The sequence below is a fragment of the Galeopterus variegatus genome, unplaced genomic scaffold (genome assembly GCF_000696425.1).
Source record: "Galeopterus variegatus unplaced genomic scaffold, G_variegatus-3.0.2 Scaffold5957, whole genome shotgun sequence".
NCBI lineage: Eukaryota > Metazoa > Chordata > Mammalia > Dermoptera > Cynocephalidae > Galeopterus > Galeopterus variegatus.
In genome coordinates, this window is record NW_007732068.1 from 36,783 (window position 1) to 57,705 (window position 20,923).

Genomic DNA, 20,923 nt, shown 5'->3' on the forward strand with positions numbered 1-20,923 from the left:
TCAACTACTGATCCAAAATTAAAGGAAGCAGCTCCCATGTGAACCTTAGAACCTTGAACTTTATAGTTCTTGATATTTAAATTCAATTTGTCAGTTTCTACAATAGATAAAAAACTTGGTGGGATTTGGATTAGGATGATGTTGAATCTGCAGATAAATCAATTTCTACATAAAAGCCTTCTTGGTTTTTTTAAAAATTGAACTTTGTATTTTGAGATAGTTCACTTGTAATTGTAACAAATAATACAGAGAGATTCCACGTATGCCTCACCCAGTTTTCCCCAATGTAACATCTTGCAAAACAGTAGTACAAGGTTGATCCAACATACGCAAGTCAGTAAATATGATACGCATATCAACAAAATCAAGGAGCACACCATGTGATTGTCTCAATAGATTCAGAAAAAGCATTCAACAAAATTCCCTTCTTGATAAAGACTTTCAGCACATTAATTATAGAAGGAAATTATCCCAACACAATAAAAGCCATTTATGACAAACCAATTGCCAATATCATTCTGAATGGGACAGGAACATGACAAAGGATGCCCACTCTCACTACTCCTATTTACCATAGTATTGGAAGTACTAGCCAGAGAATCAGGCAAGAGAAAAAAATAAAGTACATCCAGATTGGAAAAGGACAAAGTCAAATTGTCCTTATTTGCAGACAACATGATCTTATATTTAGAAAAACCTATAAACTCTACCAAAAAACTCTGAGAGCTGATTTAGCAATTTCAGTAATGTCTCAGGATACAAAATCAACAACCCCAAATCAGTAGCGTTCTTATACTCCAGTAACAAACTAGCAGAAAAAGAAATCAAGAAAGCAAGCCAATTTACAATAGTCACCTAAAACATAAAATACCTAGGAATCAATTCAACCAAGAGGTGAAAGATTTCTACAGTAAGAACAAGAAAATATTACTGAAAGAAATTAAAGAGGACACAAAAAGGTGTATATGCTTTTGGATTGGAGGAATTAACATTGTTAAAATGTCCATTCCACCCAAAGCAGTCTACAGATTCAATGCAATCCCCATCAAAATATAAATAACATTCTTCATAGAAACAGAAAAAGCAATCCTAACATTCATATGGAACAACAAAAGACCATGAATAGTGAAAGCGATCCTGAGCAAAATAAATAAAGAGAAAGAAAGAAAGAAAGAAAGCTGGAGGTATAACACTACCTGACTTCAATTTATATTACAAAGCTATAGTAACCAAAACAGCATGGTACTGGCACAAAAACAGTCACTCAGATCAGTGGAACAGAATAGGAAATCTGGGAATCAGCCCACATACTTATAGCTAACTGACATTTGACAAAGGCAACAAGAACATACACTGGGGAAAAGACTGCCTCTTCAATAAATAGTGCTGGGAAAATTGGACTCCTGTATGCAGAAGAATGAAACTGGACCTGTACCTCTCACCATATACCATAATCAACTCAAAATGGATTAGAGACTTAAATATAAGATCCCAAACCATAAAATTACTAAAAGAAAACATAGGGGAAACACTCCAGGAAGTAGGACTGGGTAAAGACTTTATGAATAAGACTCCAAAGGCACAAGCAACAGAAGAAAAAAATAAACAAATGGGATTATATCAAACTAAAAAGCTTCTGCACAGCAAAGGAAACAATCACCAGAGCAGAAGGACAACCTACGGAATGGGAGAAAATATTTGCAAACTGTACATCTGACAAGGGATTAATTATCCAGAATATACAAAGAACTCAGACAAGTATACAGTAAAAAACCAAATAATCCAATGAAAAAATGGGTAGAGGAGCTGAATAGACATTTTTCAAAGGAAGACGTACAAATGGCCAGCAGTTACATGAAAAAATACTCAGCATCAACTAGTTATCAGAGAAATGCAAATCAAAACCACATTGAGATATCATCTCACCCCAGTTAGACTCATCATTATTAAAAAGACCGAGAATAACAAATGCTGGTGAGGATGTGGGGAAAGAGGAACTCTTCTACACTGTTGCTGGGACTGTAAATTAGCATAACGTTATGGAAAATGATACAGCGATTCCTCAAACAACTACAGGTAGAACTACCATATGATAATAGCAGTCCCGCTACTGGATATATATCCAAAGGAATGGAAATCATCATGTCAAAGGGATATCTGCATTCTCATGTTCATTGCAGCTCTATTTACAATAGCCAAAATATGGAACCAACCTAAGTGTCCATCAACGGATGACTGGGTAAGGAAAATGTGGTATATATACACAATGGAATACTACTCAGCCATTGAAATTCTGCCATTTGCAGCAACATGGAAGAGTTTGGAGAAAGTTATGTTAAGTGAAATAAGGTAGACAAGGAAAGAAAAATATGTCATGTTCTCACTTATAACTGGATGCTAAGAAAGAAAGAAAAAGAAGATCACAACAAACCACTAATCTGTTCCTTCATTTCTTTAATGTTATTATTTCAAAGATATTCTATAAATAGAATCATATAGTACGTAACTTTTTGAAACTGGCTTTTATTTTTTCACCCAGCTTAATTCCTTAGTCATTCTTCCAAGTCGTGGGTATCAATGGTGTGTTCCTTTTATTGCTGAGTAGTGTTCCATGGTATCAATGCACCATAGCTTGCTTAACCATTCATCTGTTGAAGAACATCTGGATTGTTTACCTTTTTTGGCCTTTTTGGGTTATGCTGCCATTAACATTCATGTACTTTTTTCTGTAAATGAAGGTCTTCATTTCTTTGGGATAAATGCCCAAGAGTGCAGTTGATGTGTTATATGGAAGTTGAATGTTTTTTTAAGAAACTGCCAAAATGTTTTCCATTTTACATTCCCACCAGAAATATAAGGATGATCTAGTGTTTCTTCATCTTTGTCAGCATTTGGTATTGGCATTGTTTTCTGTTTTACCCATTCTTATAGTTTATAATGCTATTTTATTGTGATTTTAACTGCATTTTTCTAATGGCTAATGATACCGAATGTTCATTTTTCATGCGCTTATTTGCCACTTGTATATCCTCTTCAGTGACATGTCTCTTCATGTTTTTTGCCTATTTTCTAATTGGATTGTTTGTATTTTTACTGTTGAGTTTTCTCTTTATGTATTCTAGATGTTAGTTTCTTGTCAGATATGTGATTTGCAGATATTTCCTCCCACCCTGTTGTTTGTCTTTTCATCTTCTATAACAGGTCTTTCATAGAGAAAATGCTTATAATGTTGATGAGGTCCAATTTATCAATTTTTGCTTTATGTCTTGTGCCAAGTCTAAGAACTCTTTGCCTACCAGCTCCAGGTCCCTAAAACTTTCTCCTATGTTTTTTCTGAAAGTTTTATACCTTTACATTTAAGTACATGAACCATTTTGAGTTAGTTTTGTAAAAGGTATGAGGTTTGTATGAAGAGTTTATTTTTTTTGCCTTGGATGTTCAGTTGCCTCAACACAATGTTTTTGAAAGTCTATCTTTTCTCCATTATATTTCCTATTGGGACTTTTATTGGGATGGTGTTGAATCTTTAGGTCAATTGGGAAAGAAGTGATATCTTAACAATATTGAATCTTCTGTTTCATGAAGATGATATGTGTATATATACACACACACACATATACATACATTTATTTAGGTTTTAATTTTTAGTGTACAAGTCTTATTTGTAGTTTATTGAATTTATCTTTAAGTAGTTTATATTTTTGATACAATTGTAAATGTTAGTGTTTTTAAATTTCATTTTCCAGTTCTTTATTCCTGAAATATAGAAATACATATTTTTTATATTGATACATTTATGTATTAGTTCTATAATTTTTGTAGATTCCTTAGGATTTTCTACAAATGATCATGTTATTAGGTAATAAAGATAGTTTTACTTTTTCCTTTCCTATCTCTAGTCCTTCTGTTTTTCTTGCCTTAATGCACTAGGAAGTAACACCAGTATAATGGTGAATAAAAATGGTAAGAGCAGGTACACATGCCTTTTTCTTGATTTTAGAAGGATTTTTTTTTATGCTAGAGTTAATTTTTTTAAAAATCATTATATTGTTTTTTAACGTAAGGAATGTATTAAGAATTGCTAAGAGCCATGATTGTGTTATTTGTCAGCTCTGTCATCCTTTTAAGGTTGTGTTTTTTAATTGTTTTAGAATAAAGAAAATATATATGTTTGGACTTTTGATAGGGAAGAATTAAAGAATTACATTTGAGAATCTTTTTGGAGTTCAATTATAAATACTTTGAAGAAATTTAAAGAAAATAGTAATTCTATCAGATATTAATACATATAATTTGATTTGGTTGAATCAGGTAAGGTGCAGGATACAAGAACATCAAAATAGAATTGATAAGTCTACTTATAAAAAAGATACCAATAGCTGTATAGTGTTTTTTTTCTCTTACGCACAGAATTTAATACATAGAAAGCAACATGGAACTCTTATCAACTTACATATAATCAACAGTGGGCATTAAAGGAGAAAAGAAATATTTGTATGCATTTTGTTGATAATCTTAGTAATACAGTTCCTTTAAGTCTACACAATAACCTTTTTAGGAAAGGTATATATAAGTTTAACATGCAAAGTTAACAATAGGGGGTCAAAAGAGTAAAGGGAAGAATCTGTGAAATTCAGGAAACGTTCCCATTTTAATGGTGAACTGGATTTAAAATCTTAACAGTCTTAAAAAACATATTATAAACCAATATTGAACATTAATGGCTTCTAGGTCACAGCTGGCAATATGAAAATGAATCAAGTGTTGAAATAAACATATGCTATATTAACCTTTAAGTTAGGGTGAAATGTATGTATTTAATTAATGACCATTGTGTGCAAAGCATTATATTTTATTGGAGAATAATGAAGGATTCTCTAATAGGCTAATCTGAATTCAGTGCCATAAACTCAGCTTCTACAAGTTAAAGACTAAATAAATCCATAATTCACCTCAACAAATTTTTCTTTCTTATTTATATTGTCTTAAAACATTGGAGTTGTTAGCATGGGCATTATGTTAAATACTTTTCCATATATTGTCTCATTTAATTATTACAATGGCCTAAAGAGATTGCCCCATTTTATAGAAAGGAAATCGAGGTTTGAGGAAGTTCATTTGTCTGAAGTCACAAAGCTAATGTAGCAAAGATGACTTTTGATTTTAGGACAGTGACCACAAGCCTGTTCTTGCTCTAAGTATTTTGTTTCCCATTCTGTCTCTATTATATTTTTTTCTGTATATCCAGCTGTTTAACATATCGTAGCAATTACTTCAAAATATTGGGAAGTTGAAGGTGGGATAAAGGAGTGGATGGAACCTTAAGGAGTAATTCTGGAACGGTGCTATTGGTAAATGTAGTAAAAAAATCACTGCATAGTAGTAAAAAAATATATTTTTGTCTTTGGAGCATTATTGAAAGTTTCAAGAGCCTAGAAAATATATGTGATTTCTTATTCAAAAGACATTAAAATACTACATTTTAAAGCCATGTATTAATAGAATTTCAGTTTTAAAAATAAATGTCTCATCTTTTTCAGAATGAATTTATATATTCTTTATTATAAATGAATAGCTTTTGGGTTTTTCTTTTTTTTCCCCCAGCCAAATAACTTGTTTTAATTTCCATAAGAAATGGCTTATAGGTAGCACTTAGGAGGAATTATTTGCCATTTGACTACTTTTGCCATGCCTAGTCCTCCTTCTCTTCTTCCTTTTCAGATGTGGTTCAAATATATAGTATATATTTTTGACAAAAATTTTGATAGTAAACTTTAATTGCCCATAAACTCTTAGGTTATAGATACTTGCTCTTATATTTTTGGTGCTTTTTTCTTATTGCTTGTCCTAACCAGTTATTCTTGGAGGAGAGAACAATGCCCTATTAGACAGAGTAATTGATAAAAACATTTATTGTATAGCAACTGTATGTACAGAATATTGAGTTAAGCCTGTTAGTGACTATGGATTTTTTTTCTTTATATATAAAATCTACATAGAAATACATAGGTATAAAATGCATGAATATCTTAAACTTCCAGAAATGTTTGCCATATAAAATTATAAGAATAAACATAAATAAATAAAATATTTACTATACACTTCAAGGAAAACAGTCATCAGAGTTTTATTTTTTTTTATTTAATTTTTATTTTTTGGCTGGTTGGTTGGTACAGGGATCTGAACCCTTGACCTTGGTGTTATCAACACCACACTCTATTCAACTGAGCTATCTGGCCAGCCCCAGAATTTTTATTTTTAATATGAGGGAAAGGCTTGATGGCATTTCAGTTACAGAGCTGATTGACTTGTTGGAATAACATTAGAAAGCTATCTGGTGTTCATGTCTTCATGTCTTCCTGTTTCATTAGACAACCATGGCATCAGTATAGAGGGGACACTGAAGGATTCAGCTAGAAATATCAGTATATGAAAAGGACCAATTAGAATAAACAAACTAAAAAAGGCATTTTTAGTATATAATAATTAATATTTATAATGATGTGATAAAGTGCCCAATAAAAGGTTAAGTTATATTCATTAGTCTCTACTAAGATGGGGAATGTATAGTATACCATACAGAAAGAATTCTGTTGGAAATAGAAGAAACTTAGAGGAGATGCCTGAAAAAATATAATTATGTGACATACCATACTATCTAATCATGTGGCAAATGAGTCTTTAATTGATAGAGGTTTGGGTGGAGGTGGGATTAGTCTGCTGTGGTTCTTCATGGAGCACCGGTCATAAATTTTTCCAGCTGTTTCCTCTAAAATTACAGGTTCTGTTAACTCTCTGCCTTCAGTTATTTTATCCTTAGACACTGTATTACCTAATTTTTCTTTTTTTTTTCTTGCGGCTGGTCATTATGGGGATCCGAACTCTTGACTTTGTTGTTAGAACACTGTCTAACCAACTGAGCTAACTGGGCAGCCTATGTAATGTTTTTGTGAGTGTCACTAATTAGCTTTTAAGCCTGCTTGTCATTTTCCTGATAAGCCATTGCCACATCCCATATTATTGTGTATAGTATTCCACTGTATATATTAAATTTGGTATTGCTTATGATATGAATTTGACTGCTTATAAGAGATCCCAAGATAACAGTGACATAAACAAGATAGTTTATTTTTCTCTCATGTAAAAATCTGAGTTTGAGTGGTTTTCTGCTCTGTGGGTTAATCTCAGACCTAGCATTTTTTTGGTCTTATTTCCCTACCATTCCTAGCATGTAGTCCATGTCCACGTGGTATAAGATGATTTATTAGCAGTTTCATATTCCAGCCAGCCTGAAGAGTACTTCCTAATAGTAATTAGGAAGGAGAAGGCATTCCAGTTCTGTTTGAGAATCCAATTAAAAGTCGCACATGTCACTCTGCTCACATCCTGTTGGTTAGAATTTAGTCACATGGTAACACCTAGCTGCAAGGTTGGCTAGAAAAGAAGTCTTTATTCTGGGAAGTCATGTGCTCAGCTAAAAATTTGTAGGGGACGTTCTTTTACAAAGGAGAACGGGAGAACTGATATTGGCGAGACAACTAACAATTTCTGACATCTCATCAGTGAATACATACTAATGCTTCAGTTAACACATAAACATTGTAACTCTCACCCAAATGTATACCTTAAATTCTGACCTTTCTCCCAATATATAGTTGAATAAACATTGATATCTAAAATTTAGTATTTTAAATCTGATCAAACAAATTTCTTTCTTTTCTATTTTCTCTGTCTTGGGTAGTGGCACCATCATCTATTCCGTAAGTTACCCAAGTCAACAACCTGAAGTTTGTCTTTGGACTTCTTAGTAACTTTTCCTCTTATTCCTATATCTGATCAATCATGAAGTCCTAAAGAGCTCTTGAATCTATTTTTGTCCTTTCATTTCTAAACATCGTGGCTTTATTATTTCTCATTTGGATTACTGAGATAGCTTCCTAACTTACACACTGTTTCCAGAGTGATCACCCAGAAATAGATTGAACCATGTTACACCTATGCTCAATAACTAAAATGTATAGAGTACTTATTATGTGTAAGGTACTGTTTTAAGCACTTTACATTTATTAACCTTTTTATCCTCATACTAACCCTGTGAGGTTAAGAGGCAAAAGATGTTGAATAATTTGTGCATAGTCAGATAGTAATTGGCTAAGCCAGGATTTGGTCGGTATGGCTCCAGAGTTGTGTTTTAACTATTATATTATATTGTTCAAAATATTTGCCCTTTGCTTCCCAAGTAAAGTAAAATCTACTTTGTATACAAAACTCTTTCAAACTACTTTTTCTCATCTGTGTCTTGCCCCACTTAGCCTTAACTCTTGTTACTAAACATCATGTATGCTGCTCATGCTAACTAGACACACAGCATGCTTTTTCTCACTATTGTGTTTTCCCCAGTTCCTTCAACTGGTTTTGTTCTCTTTCAGTTAGACTCCTCAGCTCACCAGTCTGCATCTTTTGGCTCCCGCAGTCTAAGTCAGAAACCTCTTTGGTGTACTTTTATGTCATCCTTTAGATCCTTCTATCATAGCTCCCATTACCCTGAATTATAATTGTCTACATTCTGTCTGTTTTTTGGTAAGCTTCTCAAAGAATGTTGTCTTTCATATTGCCTTACACTAAAAAACTGTTGGTTTCCTTTCTTCCCACATCCTTCTGCTGCTATTCAGAGTCATCAATGACCTCTAACCAACAAAATCTATAGCCTTTTTTTCAGGCTTCTTTTTTAAAAAGTTTCTGTAGTATATTGAAATAATCTTTTCTTTTGGCTTCCATGATACTGTACGGGAGGCTAATCTTTATCTCTACCAATGTTCTTATTTTGGATGGACCTCTGAAACAGTAGACGGACTAACGAGAAAAGCGAACAAGCTTATTAATGCATACAGCGCACATCATGCAGGAGAAACCTCAGTGCAAAGTAACTCAAAATGGTGGCTTAGAACTCCACCATATATAACATCTTCAACAAAGAACAGTAAATTTGTAGAGAGATGACAGGACAAAGAAAAGTGGTTTTAGGCTTACAAGGGCAGGAAACTGGGAAGGCAAATATGTGGGAGGAAACTAATGGAATAAGGTTTGTTTGCAGATTCCTCTGGTGTATACCTGTCTGGGTTTATAAGAGTCTAGAGTTGTCTACAGTAAAGAAGAATTTATATGCTGTCTTTAGGCAAAAAAGGGGGAAGATAGAGAAAATATTTTCTTCATTTTCTGTTTCTTAATTGCCTTCAGCTCAAAAATAATTTAATGACAAAGAGGCATGTTTTGAGATGACATATTCTGGTTTCTTCAATACCTCGATGCTCTCATTTTTTTCCTTTACTTCTCTAGCTCCATTCTTTCCTCTTTTTTTCCTAACTGTGGTTTTTAGGACTCAATCAGCAATGTCTGTTTTCTTATTTTTCATCTAGTTAGAGAATTCCTTTTCTTTCTTTCCTCTTCTTTCTGTAATTGTCCTCTAGGAACTTCCCAATATAAATTACTTACTGAACACTTTATTTTCTGCCAGGCACTAAACTCTTTACATACTTTATGTCTTTTAATTTTTTACTATGAGGTAGGTGGCTATATTGCTGTCTTACAGGTGAGTTAAATGGACCTAATAGAAAATAACTTGCCCCCCCCCCCGATTCACATAAGGTGTTGGAGTTGGGATTCTAATTCAGTTTTGTATTTTAAAAGTCTTTGATTTTTATCAACTGTATCATACTGCTTATTAATATCTTAACACTCACTATATCCAGAACTGCCCTCTTCTGAATGGGACCCTCTCCTGATGTTACTATTTATTTCGTTATTTATATCATTCTTCACTTACTGCCGTTTTGCTCCACAGTCTGTCCTGTTTGTTTTTCCTTAGCAATTTTCAATTTCGAGTGCCACTCCCTAGTTTAGTTCTTTATTGCCAGTTTATTGTATAGTGATCCAAATTCATATTTATTAACAAAGACAGGGTGGAAGTTTTAAAATCTGACCTTTATGACCTTTGGTCTCTCTTTTGAGCTTTTCTCCCCTAGTTCAAATAAATCAGTCTACTTATGTTTTTCATCATTAATTCTCCCTGCCTTTAAAATAATCTCTGTATTTTATCTTTATTGAAATCTGAGGTCTAATTACATGGGCTTGATTTACTGTCCATAGAAAATTGCTATCTTTTCTGAACTCCCCCGTACTACTTTGTTTTCTGTAATTTCATTTGAAAATATACTATTGTGTCTTACTGGTTAACTGTTAACTGTTCGTGTCTGTATTTTATTTTTCTTTCCAACTGAAGTATAAGTTCCTTGAAGTCAGAGTTAGTTCTTACACTTCTATGTATTGTCCATGTTCAGCATCTAGCATAATGCCAGGAACATTTTAGATGATTGAAACATTGAATGAATGTATACTATTACATTAATACTTGTCTTCTTAGTGGGGTTTAGAAAAAAATTTAATACTACTAAAAGAGCTTAAATCACCATGGAACTATCTTGGAAGAAACCTCTTCAAGTATTATTTTGAAGAGATTAAGTAGATTGATAGTTTAAATAGTTTACTGTATGTTTTAATTTTATATTTTTGAAAATTATGACAGTTTTCTTTTTTCATCCCCCAACCCGTTCTCTCTTTTTCTTTTTTACTCTTTGGCAGCCGGTTCGAAGACAGTCCCTTACCCCACCTCCTCAGAACACTATTACATGGGAAGAATATATATCTGCTGAAAATGGAAAGTAGGTGGTTTTTTAAATATATTATTTGGTTTTTAGAAAGAGCAGTTTGTAAAATCAGAATATGTGAATATTTAGGTGGAATAATTATTTTAGAGAGAGAATTATTGGTATATTTTTTGTCTGAAGCAGTTCTTCTGCCTTTTAAAAATATGGATTAAGCATGATGAGAGAGAATTATCCCAAATTATGTACACTCTGAGTAAGGTTGTAGAGCCTTCTTTTACATCCCTCCTGCCAATTTACACACAGCAAAAAAACTATAGGACATTGTTCTACGGAAATATAATGTAGAGGATTGCCTAATGCAGTGTTTCTTTGAGATTTTCCAGTATGATGAATTTTTGTATTTCGTGATTATCCTGATTCTTTAGCATGATTTGTAAGGCTATTCACTATTGTCTCCTTCTTGCCTTTCCCAGCTCATTTCCTGTCATTATCCTTTTGTTTCAGCCTTTGCTGGACTACTTCTCACCATCCTTCCACAGGACCTTTGCTTAATGTTATATTACTAACAGTAGAGTACCTGGCTCATAGCTCATATTCAGTACATATTTATTGACTAAAAGAATGATGAATGAATAAAGAAAAGGTTTGTTTTGAGTGAAAGAGAAAAAAAAGTTTATTCTGGCCAATCATTATGTCCTTTTGGTGGAGAATAAAATATTACCTACTCCTATGCTCAGGAAGAAGTTGTCATCATGTTTTTTTTCTTATTAAGAAGTTTATTTTTTTTTCTAACTTCCCTAGAATGTTTCTATCTTTATATTCAATAGTGTTAGACAAATTTTATGGGAGGTCCTTATGGACTAGCCTCCTTCACTAGACCTCAGCAGACCAGACTGAACCAGAATGTAGTCACTTGTGCTGAGTGCCAAAAAATCAAACTTTTGAAATGGGGCAGTTTTCCAAAAAACCAGGAGATTCTAGCCAAACTGAGTCACCATAGTAAGGAAGTCCCCTTTGTTTTAATCCTGTAAGGAAAGTAACGTTAAAATGACCATTCTGCTTTTTGTTCCATTTCTGCTTTCTTTAGCCATTTTCTGTCTTTAAAACCAACCTCCTCGGCTCAGCCCATTGAAACACTCATTCTATTTTTATTTTTTTTTCTTTTTGAGACCGGCCGCACCGCGCTCAGCCAGTGAGCGCTGTGAGCGCACAGGCCATCCCTATATAGGATCTGAACCCACGGCGGGAGCGCTGCCGCACTCCCAGCACCGCACTCTCCCGAGTGCGCCATGGGCTCGGCCCACACTCATTCTATTTTATAGAACAAGGTGTTGCCCTATCCTAGAATCACAATTAAAAGTCAATTAGATCTTTAAACAAAATTCATTGTTATTTTGTCTTTTGACAATAGTTAACATAGAATTCTTTATTCTTCACAATACTTCTAATTGATCAATGCTGAGACTGTAGTAGACAGTAAAGAAGACTGAATTAAGTAATTTTAAAGATATACAATGATACTTTTAAAAGTTTGTTTTTTCTAGTGATTTTCTTTGTTCCTACAAATAGTGATTGTTAAAAGTATATTCAGTGTGAAATTAGTTGAGGTCTGATAATTTTCTTCTGAACTTTCACTATTTTCTGTTTTTGTTATCTGTGTCTCATTTCTTATATACAACTTTTTCCCACTTAGCATAATTTTAATTTAGTTCTGTAGACAGAGAAAGAAAAATTGAAATACTAATGAATGTCACTGGAAGATAATAGCTTCTTCTTAGAAAGGTGATAGCCTATGAAAAAACATTCCTAACATTCTTTTTTTTTCCCTCCATTTTAGAGCTCCTCATTTGGGTAGAGAACTGGTGTGTAAAGAGAGTAAGAAAACCTTTAAAGCCACGATAGCCATGAGTCAGGAATTTCCCTTAGGGATTGAGTCGTAAGTTTGTTACTAATTATACATGTTTATGAACGAAGTTATTAAACCATAAAGGCTACAAAATTTCCATCTGAGTGGTCCATTTGAGGCGTTTGAAATATAAAAGCAAATAGCCATTGTGTTGATGGTATGTGCACCCTTTTCCTAGAAATTTTTTGGTTCACCAAAGTATTAATATTTTTATTTTCACCAGATACATTTTTGAATAGTTTTTCTTAAATTATAAAAGTCATGCCTGATTATATGCTTATTGTAAAAATGTCTAAAAGTGTGGAAGTTTATATAATAAAAAATGATACTTTCTTTTTACCACATTAATAGTTAGTGACTATTTGGTCTGTTTTTATCTAGACTTACCTGTGTTTTTGCATTTTTTTATAAAAATGGGGGAATAGTTTGCATTTTGTTCTGTAAGTTTCTTTTTTTCTTTTGGAAGCGAATGTATCTTGGAATTCTTAGAGTAATTATATTTTTATCTATCTTATTCTTTTTCCTGTTTCCTTGGTATTTTGTAGTATTGATGTACTGTAATCTATTTTGTGATTCCCCTACTGGTAAACATTTTGGTTGTTCATAGTTTTTCACCATTATAAACATTTTTCTAGTGAAAATCTTGAATATATTCTTTTTAACCTGTACTCACCAGATGCTTCCTTTAAAAAAATCCAATTTGAAGAGATGGGTGGAATGGAAGGTGGGTAGCTAGAGCTGGCACTGATAGAACTGTAGCTTTAGGCTCCTCACTAAAGTCAGGGGAGGGGGATGAGTTGAAGGCCCTAGATTTTCTTCTCTTCCTAGTGTTTTACCCTTCCAGTTTGGTCTAATACAGTCAAAACAAAACAAAAGAAAAACAAAACTGGACAAGTACATTAAAAAAAATTCTCAGAAAAGACAGCAGGACCCATATTTTCCAACAAAGTCCATACATATAGCATACTTCCTGTCCTTGCCCCATAACCAAGCTTTAGAAAAGTACATAGAATGTTCTATACAGACCTCAAACTACAGTTAGAGAGAGATAAGTCTCAGAAAATGTGAGAAAGGAATTAGCCACATGTACAAATCTGCCATAATTCATTGTATCTAGGATCCAGTTTACTCAAAGGTACAATAATTTTATATTCTACTTATTAGTAAAGAAGAAAAATGTAGCTAATGTTAAGATGCCATCAATTTTAGGAATTATCCCAATTTCAGGTATGTTTGTATGTGAAAAAATAGATATCTTACAATTTATAAAATTTGGCAATTGTAACCTAAAAAAAAAAGTGAAATAAGGATGCAAAAGCATGCAAAAGCCAGACAAAGAGTTTACTCTAGAATAAAAAACAGGTCAAAGAACAGAAGAAAATTCCCTGGAAGTGTTATAAAAAAAAAACATAAAAGCAACATGAAATCAATAAACTAGATCACTATGAAATGATAAGACTGCTAGAATAAAAAACAGGTCAAAGAACAGAAGAAAATTCCCTGGAAGTGTTATAAAAAAAAAAACATAAAAGCAACATGAAATCAATAAACTAGATCACTATGAAATGATAAGACTGTAAAAGGAAATGAAAAGGAGATTGTAAAGCTGAGGAAATAAACTGAGCACTGAACAGCACTATTACAAAACAAATACATTAGAAACAATAATGAATAGAATAGATGTGGCTGAAAATTAAGTTTTGACAGCTCAAAGTGAATGCATCGGAAGAAGAAATTAAAGAACTTAAGAATAAATAAATAAGGAGGGCACATATGGTTCAACATAAGAATCATTGGGGTTCTAATTAAATAGAAAGCCTCCAAAATGTAACTAAAATAGTGTTCAAAATATGACAGAAGAAAATTTCTCTGCAATGAAGAAGTGAATCTGTAGGATAACATTAAGTTCTGAGAAATGTTGATACAGAATGATCAGCAACATAAATTATACTGATTAAACTAATCAGCTTCAATTGTTAATAATAATAATAATAATAAAGGCATCCAAGCAGAAAAGAGGTAAAATCAGCCTGGCCTTGCATTTTTAAATATGTCTTGACATGTCTGAAGAAAAGAAAGTGTGATATGATAGTATATATTGCTAAGATGTCATTTATGTATCAAGGCAACTGAAGATATTCTCAGACATAGAAAAACTCGAGAGGCAACCATAGGCCTTTTTTGAAAGAAAAATACTACCACTTGAAAATGAAATCCATTCAACCAGAAGATGAAAAGAGAAGTTGTATTATAATGACTAATGTGATACAGAATGCTAGGAGACCTTATGAAATTATAGTTCAGAGGGAAAGATAGTATAATCTGAAATAAAAGACAAGAAACACTAGTTTATCAAATATACAAGAAATCAAGGTATTAAGCACGTAAAAGCCTTCACACATATGATAGATATACTGACTGCAATGCAGCCACCCTAGCAGTGAGTCTAATTAAGGAACTCAGGATTGTGTAGACTTCAGGAAGAAGACAGGTGTAATCCTTGAATCTTTTAAAATATGGACCTAAAATCAAACATCTATAGAAATTATGGCTATATAATCAAAAATTATAAACCCTGACACAGTTAAAAGAAAAATAAAAAAAGCAGGAGGAATACCAGCCAGCTGCCAAAACTAAACAAAACAAAACAAAAATTAGGAGGAAAAAGGCATGTTATTTCCTCATTCTTAATATCTGGAAGTCAGTACTACTGTCTAAATTTGAAGAATATGGTTAAAAAACAATGTAAAAACAAACCACCTTGAACAATGAAAACATTTTTTCTTCTTCCATTTTTCAGATTATTGAATGTTTTAGAAGTAATAGCTCCGTTTAAGCACTTTAACAAGCTTAGAGAATTTGTTCAGATGAAGCTTCCTCCAGGCTTTCCTGTTAAATTAGGTAAGAGAAAAATTTAGATGTAATTTTAGAGTCTATTAGAAATATAAAGTTGTTTACTAATATTTAATAAGAAATATGTATGAAAGGAAAATAAGTTTCCTAGTTGCTTACATTTTTGTAAAGTTTTTCTCTATATGCATCGATATTCATGCTTTGTCAAATATATAAAGTATCTGGTGAGAGTTCTAATTCTACTTGATTTAAAGTAAATGTAAAGGATATGAAAATATTTCATACAAGAAGGTCCAGATCACTAATGGTGGGATGTAGTAATGTTTTAATGTAAAATAGAGAGACTGGAGTTTAGTCCAAGTTTTCAGCATACACTGAGTTTCTGCATAGTGGGAATGTTTCTGGAGTCAGCAGTTAATATTGATGGCTAAAGTGATAATCATACATTTATTTTTAGTCTTAAATGTTTAAACTTAATTTCATCTTAAGCAATGATCTTTAGGAACTGTAAACTCATTTTTACACATACTTATCTTTCTAACTTAGGAGGTGTGTTCAAAAAGTTCATGGAAAGATTTGTATTATCTTTTCATTTTACCTTTTGTGAATTTTTTGAAGTATCCTCAAATATCAGAAAATTGGAAACAAGAGGCTATTAAAGGTATTTTAGGAGCTTAGGCTTAGCTTTAGCATTAATTTAACCTTCAGGAGAGCCTTTAATACCATCCATTGATCCAGCTACCAAACATTTAATCAGGGTTTGCTATGTGCCATATACTCTTCTAGGGATGGGAAACATGAAAAGTTCTTGCCCTTTTTGTTTTTGCATTCTAGTTGGAGAGTAAAATAAATATATAGTAACTCTAATCTTTATCTAATTCCTCAGATATGTATTACCTTGTTTCATCCAATATTTAAAAACCCACATCTCAGAGTAATTAGGCCAAAATGCTTTACTTCTACAAATAATGTTTTCATTGCTAAAAATTAAACCTGTCTCAATTTTCTAAACTTGGAAATAAGCATTTTTTTGGATTCAAATAGACGTTAGGGCTGGCTGGGTTGCTCAGTTTGTTAGAGTGCATTATTCTAACACCAAGATCAAGGGTTTGGATTCCCGTACTGGCCAGCCGCCCCCCCCCCCCAAAAAAAAAATTGACTTTAAAACAATTTTTAAAATGTTGCTGTAGCTGCCCTTTGAAATGTAAAATCACTGTGGCAAACCAGTGTTTGCTGGGAGAAACCAGTGATAAGATCTTAGGCAGAAATGGTTAGAAAACTAAAGCAATCAACAGTTGTGTGTTCTAGCCATGGATAATGGATAGTTGTGTGAACATTTCAGCAGAAGTTTGAAATTCCACTGCCATTTTTTATGGCCAGAAAATATTTCAAGCATTGGACTTCCTTCCAGGTACTGTTAAGAGGCACAATGACAAACTAGAGGACAGGTGTTGAATAGATGAATATTCCAAACCATCTCTGCATTAGCATCTATTTTTAAGTTTCAAACCCAAATCAAACCCAAAATAAAATATAGATTTTTATGCAAAAGAAATATTTTGAATATATGTGAAAGAAAAAAGTCTACAATGCTTTTTTGCAGGCATTTCTCTTATGCAGAATCACATTCTTAGCAAGGGATAGATAATAAGGAATTTGATCAGCTGTGTCTGTCATTTATTTATCCTTCTTTTGAGCCAACCCTATGAAACTCTATTATTGTGTTGGTTTAATCTTCTACCATTTCTGTTTCTATATTCAGAATAAAAATCACAATCGGCAAAATTACAAAAATTTGGAAATTGTTAACACAATTACGTTTTCAGAATCAGCTAGAGCTTTACTGATTGTGAGTGATTTTTTCTCTGATTTGCTTCCTTTCTTATTCTACTCAAAGGCTAAGTTTGAACCTGTTTTATCAAATCTCCATCCTCCCTCACTACTTCCTCCTACACTCTAAGCAGTTTTTACTTCTTTTGTTACAAAAAGAGACTGTCACAAACAAGACCTCTCTTACTACTTCCAGCCCACATATAGACTTTTCTGTCCCAAACCCCATCTTTTTCTTCCATCCTTCCTATCACAGTGGAAGTGGTGCTCCTCTTCTTAGCTTGAATAATTTCATTTGTACTATGGATTTATTCTCCTCCCAGCTCTTTTAAAAAGCTTGCTCTATCAGTCATCTCATATTTCTTCTTTACCTTCCACCTCTCTTTTCTACCACGTTTTTCCTCTTAGTTGTTAGGCTTGTTCAGGTCTTTCTTCTTTTAATATTCAGCTAACCTACCAAAATATAATAATCACTGTAACTCCACTATACCCACTACTTGCTTTAATCTTTGCTTTTCACAGCCAAGCTATTTGAAAGTCTTTTATCTCTCCATTCCTACTTCCTATTTATAGTTATATTATATATGGGGGAAGGTAAAGGTACATAAAGGGAGACAAGGTGTCTGCTTTACTTGAACTGGTAAAATGATGACACCAAGAAATTATGATGTTAGATGTAGGAAATGTATACCTAGAACAACCACTAAAGATGCTATACAAAGAGATACACTCAAAAACACTATAGATAAATAAAAAGGAAATTCTAAAAAATAAAAAATAGAACAAAGAAAAGAAAAATGAAATTTTTATTTTGGTTTTATTTGTAATAGCCAAAAACTACAATTTTCAACAGAAGAATGAACTATGGTACATTTAAACCAAGGAATACTGTTGAACCAGTAAATAAGAACAAACTGTTAATACATGAAACAACCTAGTTTAATCACTAGAGAATTATGCTGAGTAAGAAAAAGCCAATGCTAAAGGACACATACTGTATGATTCCATTTATAAAAAGTGCTTGAAGTGAAAAAACTATAGAAACAAACAGTTTATTCGTTTCCAGGGATCAAGGAAGGGGCAGGGCATAAGGGAAGTGAATGTGGCAATAAAAGGGCAATATTAGGGATCCAACATGAGGGCAACATATGGTGATGAAGATATTCTTCATCTTTTACATATTATCTATATCCTGATTTTGATATTTCATTTTTTATAAGATGTTACCATTGGGGGAAATTGGATAAAGGGTACAGAAGATCTTTGCATATGAATCTATAATTATCTTAAAATAAAAAGTTTATTCCCATTCTTCATCCATTGCAGATTCCACTCTTATATGTTTATTATTGATATTCCTATTGTTAAATCTGGTGGGAACTTCTCTGTTATTTATTTATTTACTGATCTATTCATCTATCTATCTATTTATTTATTTATTTTTGGTGGCTGCCTGGTACAGGGAATCCTAACTCTTGACCTTGGTTTTACAACACTGCGCTCTAATTGACTGAGCTAACTCTCAGCCCCTTGTCTGTTTTTATCTTAAAGATTTGACTCTTTCTTGGAGTCCTTGTCTCAATGAATGACTAAGACAAGTCATTCAAATTTCCTCTGACTGCTCCTTCTGGAGCACATCTCTCTTTTTACACTTTTCACCCTACTTTATATTCTCATTACATTTCCTGAAACTTAAGATATGTTACTACTCTGGTCCCAACCTTCTATTGGCTTTCCATCTCATCCAGAGTAAAAGCCAGAGTTCTTTCCTTGGTCTAAATCTACCACCTGATCTGGCTGCCTATCTCTCCTGTGACATTATCTCTTGCTAATCTTCCTCTCATTCACTTGGCATCAGCCACACTGGCCTCCTAGTTCCCAGAAGAAATCAGACACTCTTTTTTTTTTTTTTTTTTTAGGGCTTTTGTACTTCTTGTTTCTTCTATTTGGAATTTTCTTTCTCTAGGCAACTTCATGGTTTGTTCTTTTGTCAGGTCTTTGCTGAAATGTCATTTCACTGAGGTTTTCCTTTGATCACCCCATTCAACAACTCTTCCTCCAACATTGAGACTCCCTATTCCCCTACCATGCTTTATTTTTGTCTAGATGCTTATTATCACCATTACTTTTTGCTTATTTGTTGTCTGTCTCTCTCGACTAGAGCATAATCTCCATTATGCTCTGATGTATATCCAATGCCTAAAACAGGAGTCAGCAAACTTTTCCTGAAAGACAGTAAATATTTAGGCTTTGCAGGCCATATGGTTTCTGTCACAACTCCTTTTTTTTTGGAATACGAAAGCAGACAATGAGTAAGTGAATGGGTATGTTGTGTTCCAGTAAAACTATTTATGGACACTGAAGTTTGACTTTCATGTAATTTTCACTTCACAAAATGCTATTCTTTTTTTCAACAACCATTGAAAAATGTAAAATTTTTTAGCTCATGGGCCTTACAAAAACAGGCAAGGCAGTGGGCCTTACCCCCTGCATTAGAAGAGCTTCTACATATAGTAGGCACAAATGATTTTTCCTCCAGAAATTACTGGAAACTCTTCAATTCTTATGTTGATTTTTGTGTTTAAGTCTCATTAAGGTGTTTTGTAAAACGTGACAGTATTATTGTTTGCAATAAAACACTAGCCTTATAACAGTCAAACTTAATGTCTGTCTGATGTCTTTACCTTAGACATTTGAGTTAACTTTCATGGACCCATTTCAGAGTTTTAAGGGAGTTTCATAGTTTATTTTGTAGGTGAAATTCCTGGGGCTTATAAGTAAAATGATTTTAGTGATCAGAACCTAGGTTTTATGATTTGCGCTTTTTACAATAACTCACATGGGGAATAAAACTAAGTGGAATGATTAACACTTTTGCACATTTTATTTATTTTATTAGGATTTCCTACCCTCAACAGTTACAGAAGGAATTAAGCTTCTAATATATGGACTTTGGGGGACACAATTTAATCAATCCACAGCACCGCTTGTTTTATTTATTTATTTATTTTGGTGGCTGGCCAGTATGGGGATCTGAACCATTGACCTTGATGTTGCAAGACTGTGCTCTAACCAACTGAGCTAACTGGCCAGCCCTACTTGCCAATTTTAAATGCCAGATTTCAGTTGTAATTTCAGCCAGAAATGTATTTCATTTAGAACGTTAGGTTGTGGTGGTATGGTACTACTCCAATTCTGATGATACTGTTTTTATCTCACATATTTAAGTGATGGGTTGTTTTTAGTGTTTTAAAACAAAAAAGGATTAGTGTATTTTACTTGAGTTAGTTAGAATGAAAAGAAATAAGTTCAAAGACTCAGAAAAATATATATATACCATAATCGGAAGAAAATAGGCCAGAATATAAAAGCTACAAAAGTAGCTGTCCCTCTGCCCCAAGGAAAAGAAAAAAGACTGGTGAAATCTGGCATTATATTAAGATTGGGAAGAAATGGGATCTTGAGTTTTTGATGTAATTCTCGATGCCTTAGTATTTTTCTCTTACTAGTACCCAAACCCTTTACACACACTCAGTATTAGACATATATTTAGATTTTTCTGGTCCTTGAGTAATGTTTTTTACATTTTAAGAGTATGAGCATCACTAATAGTACTTAATAGTCTATAAATAGATTAATGTTTGAATTTACGGTAATTGTTACATTGATT

General features: G+C 33.0%; 1 protein-coding gene across 1 annotated transcript in view; it reads left to right on the forward strand.

The window, feature by feature from the left end:
* Window positions 1–20,923, forward strand: part of LOC103605649 (ankyrin repeat domain-containing protein 13C) — a gene marked incomplete at its 5' end in the record, with an annotated part of 59,183 nt that overhangs the window by 35,969 nt on the left and 2,291 nt on the right. Inside the window, 3 exons of the mRNA XM_008590272.1 lie at window positions 10,639–10,718; window positions 12,502–12,600; window positions 15,371–15,471. Of these exons, the coding sequence (XP_008588494.1) occupies window positions 10,639–10,718; window positions 12,502–12,600; window positions 15,371–15,471 (280 nt within the window). The remainder of the gene's footprint in view (window positions 1–10,638; window positions 10,719–12,501; window positions 12,601–15,370; window positions 15,472–20,923) is intronic.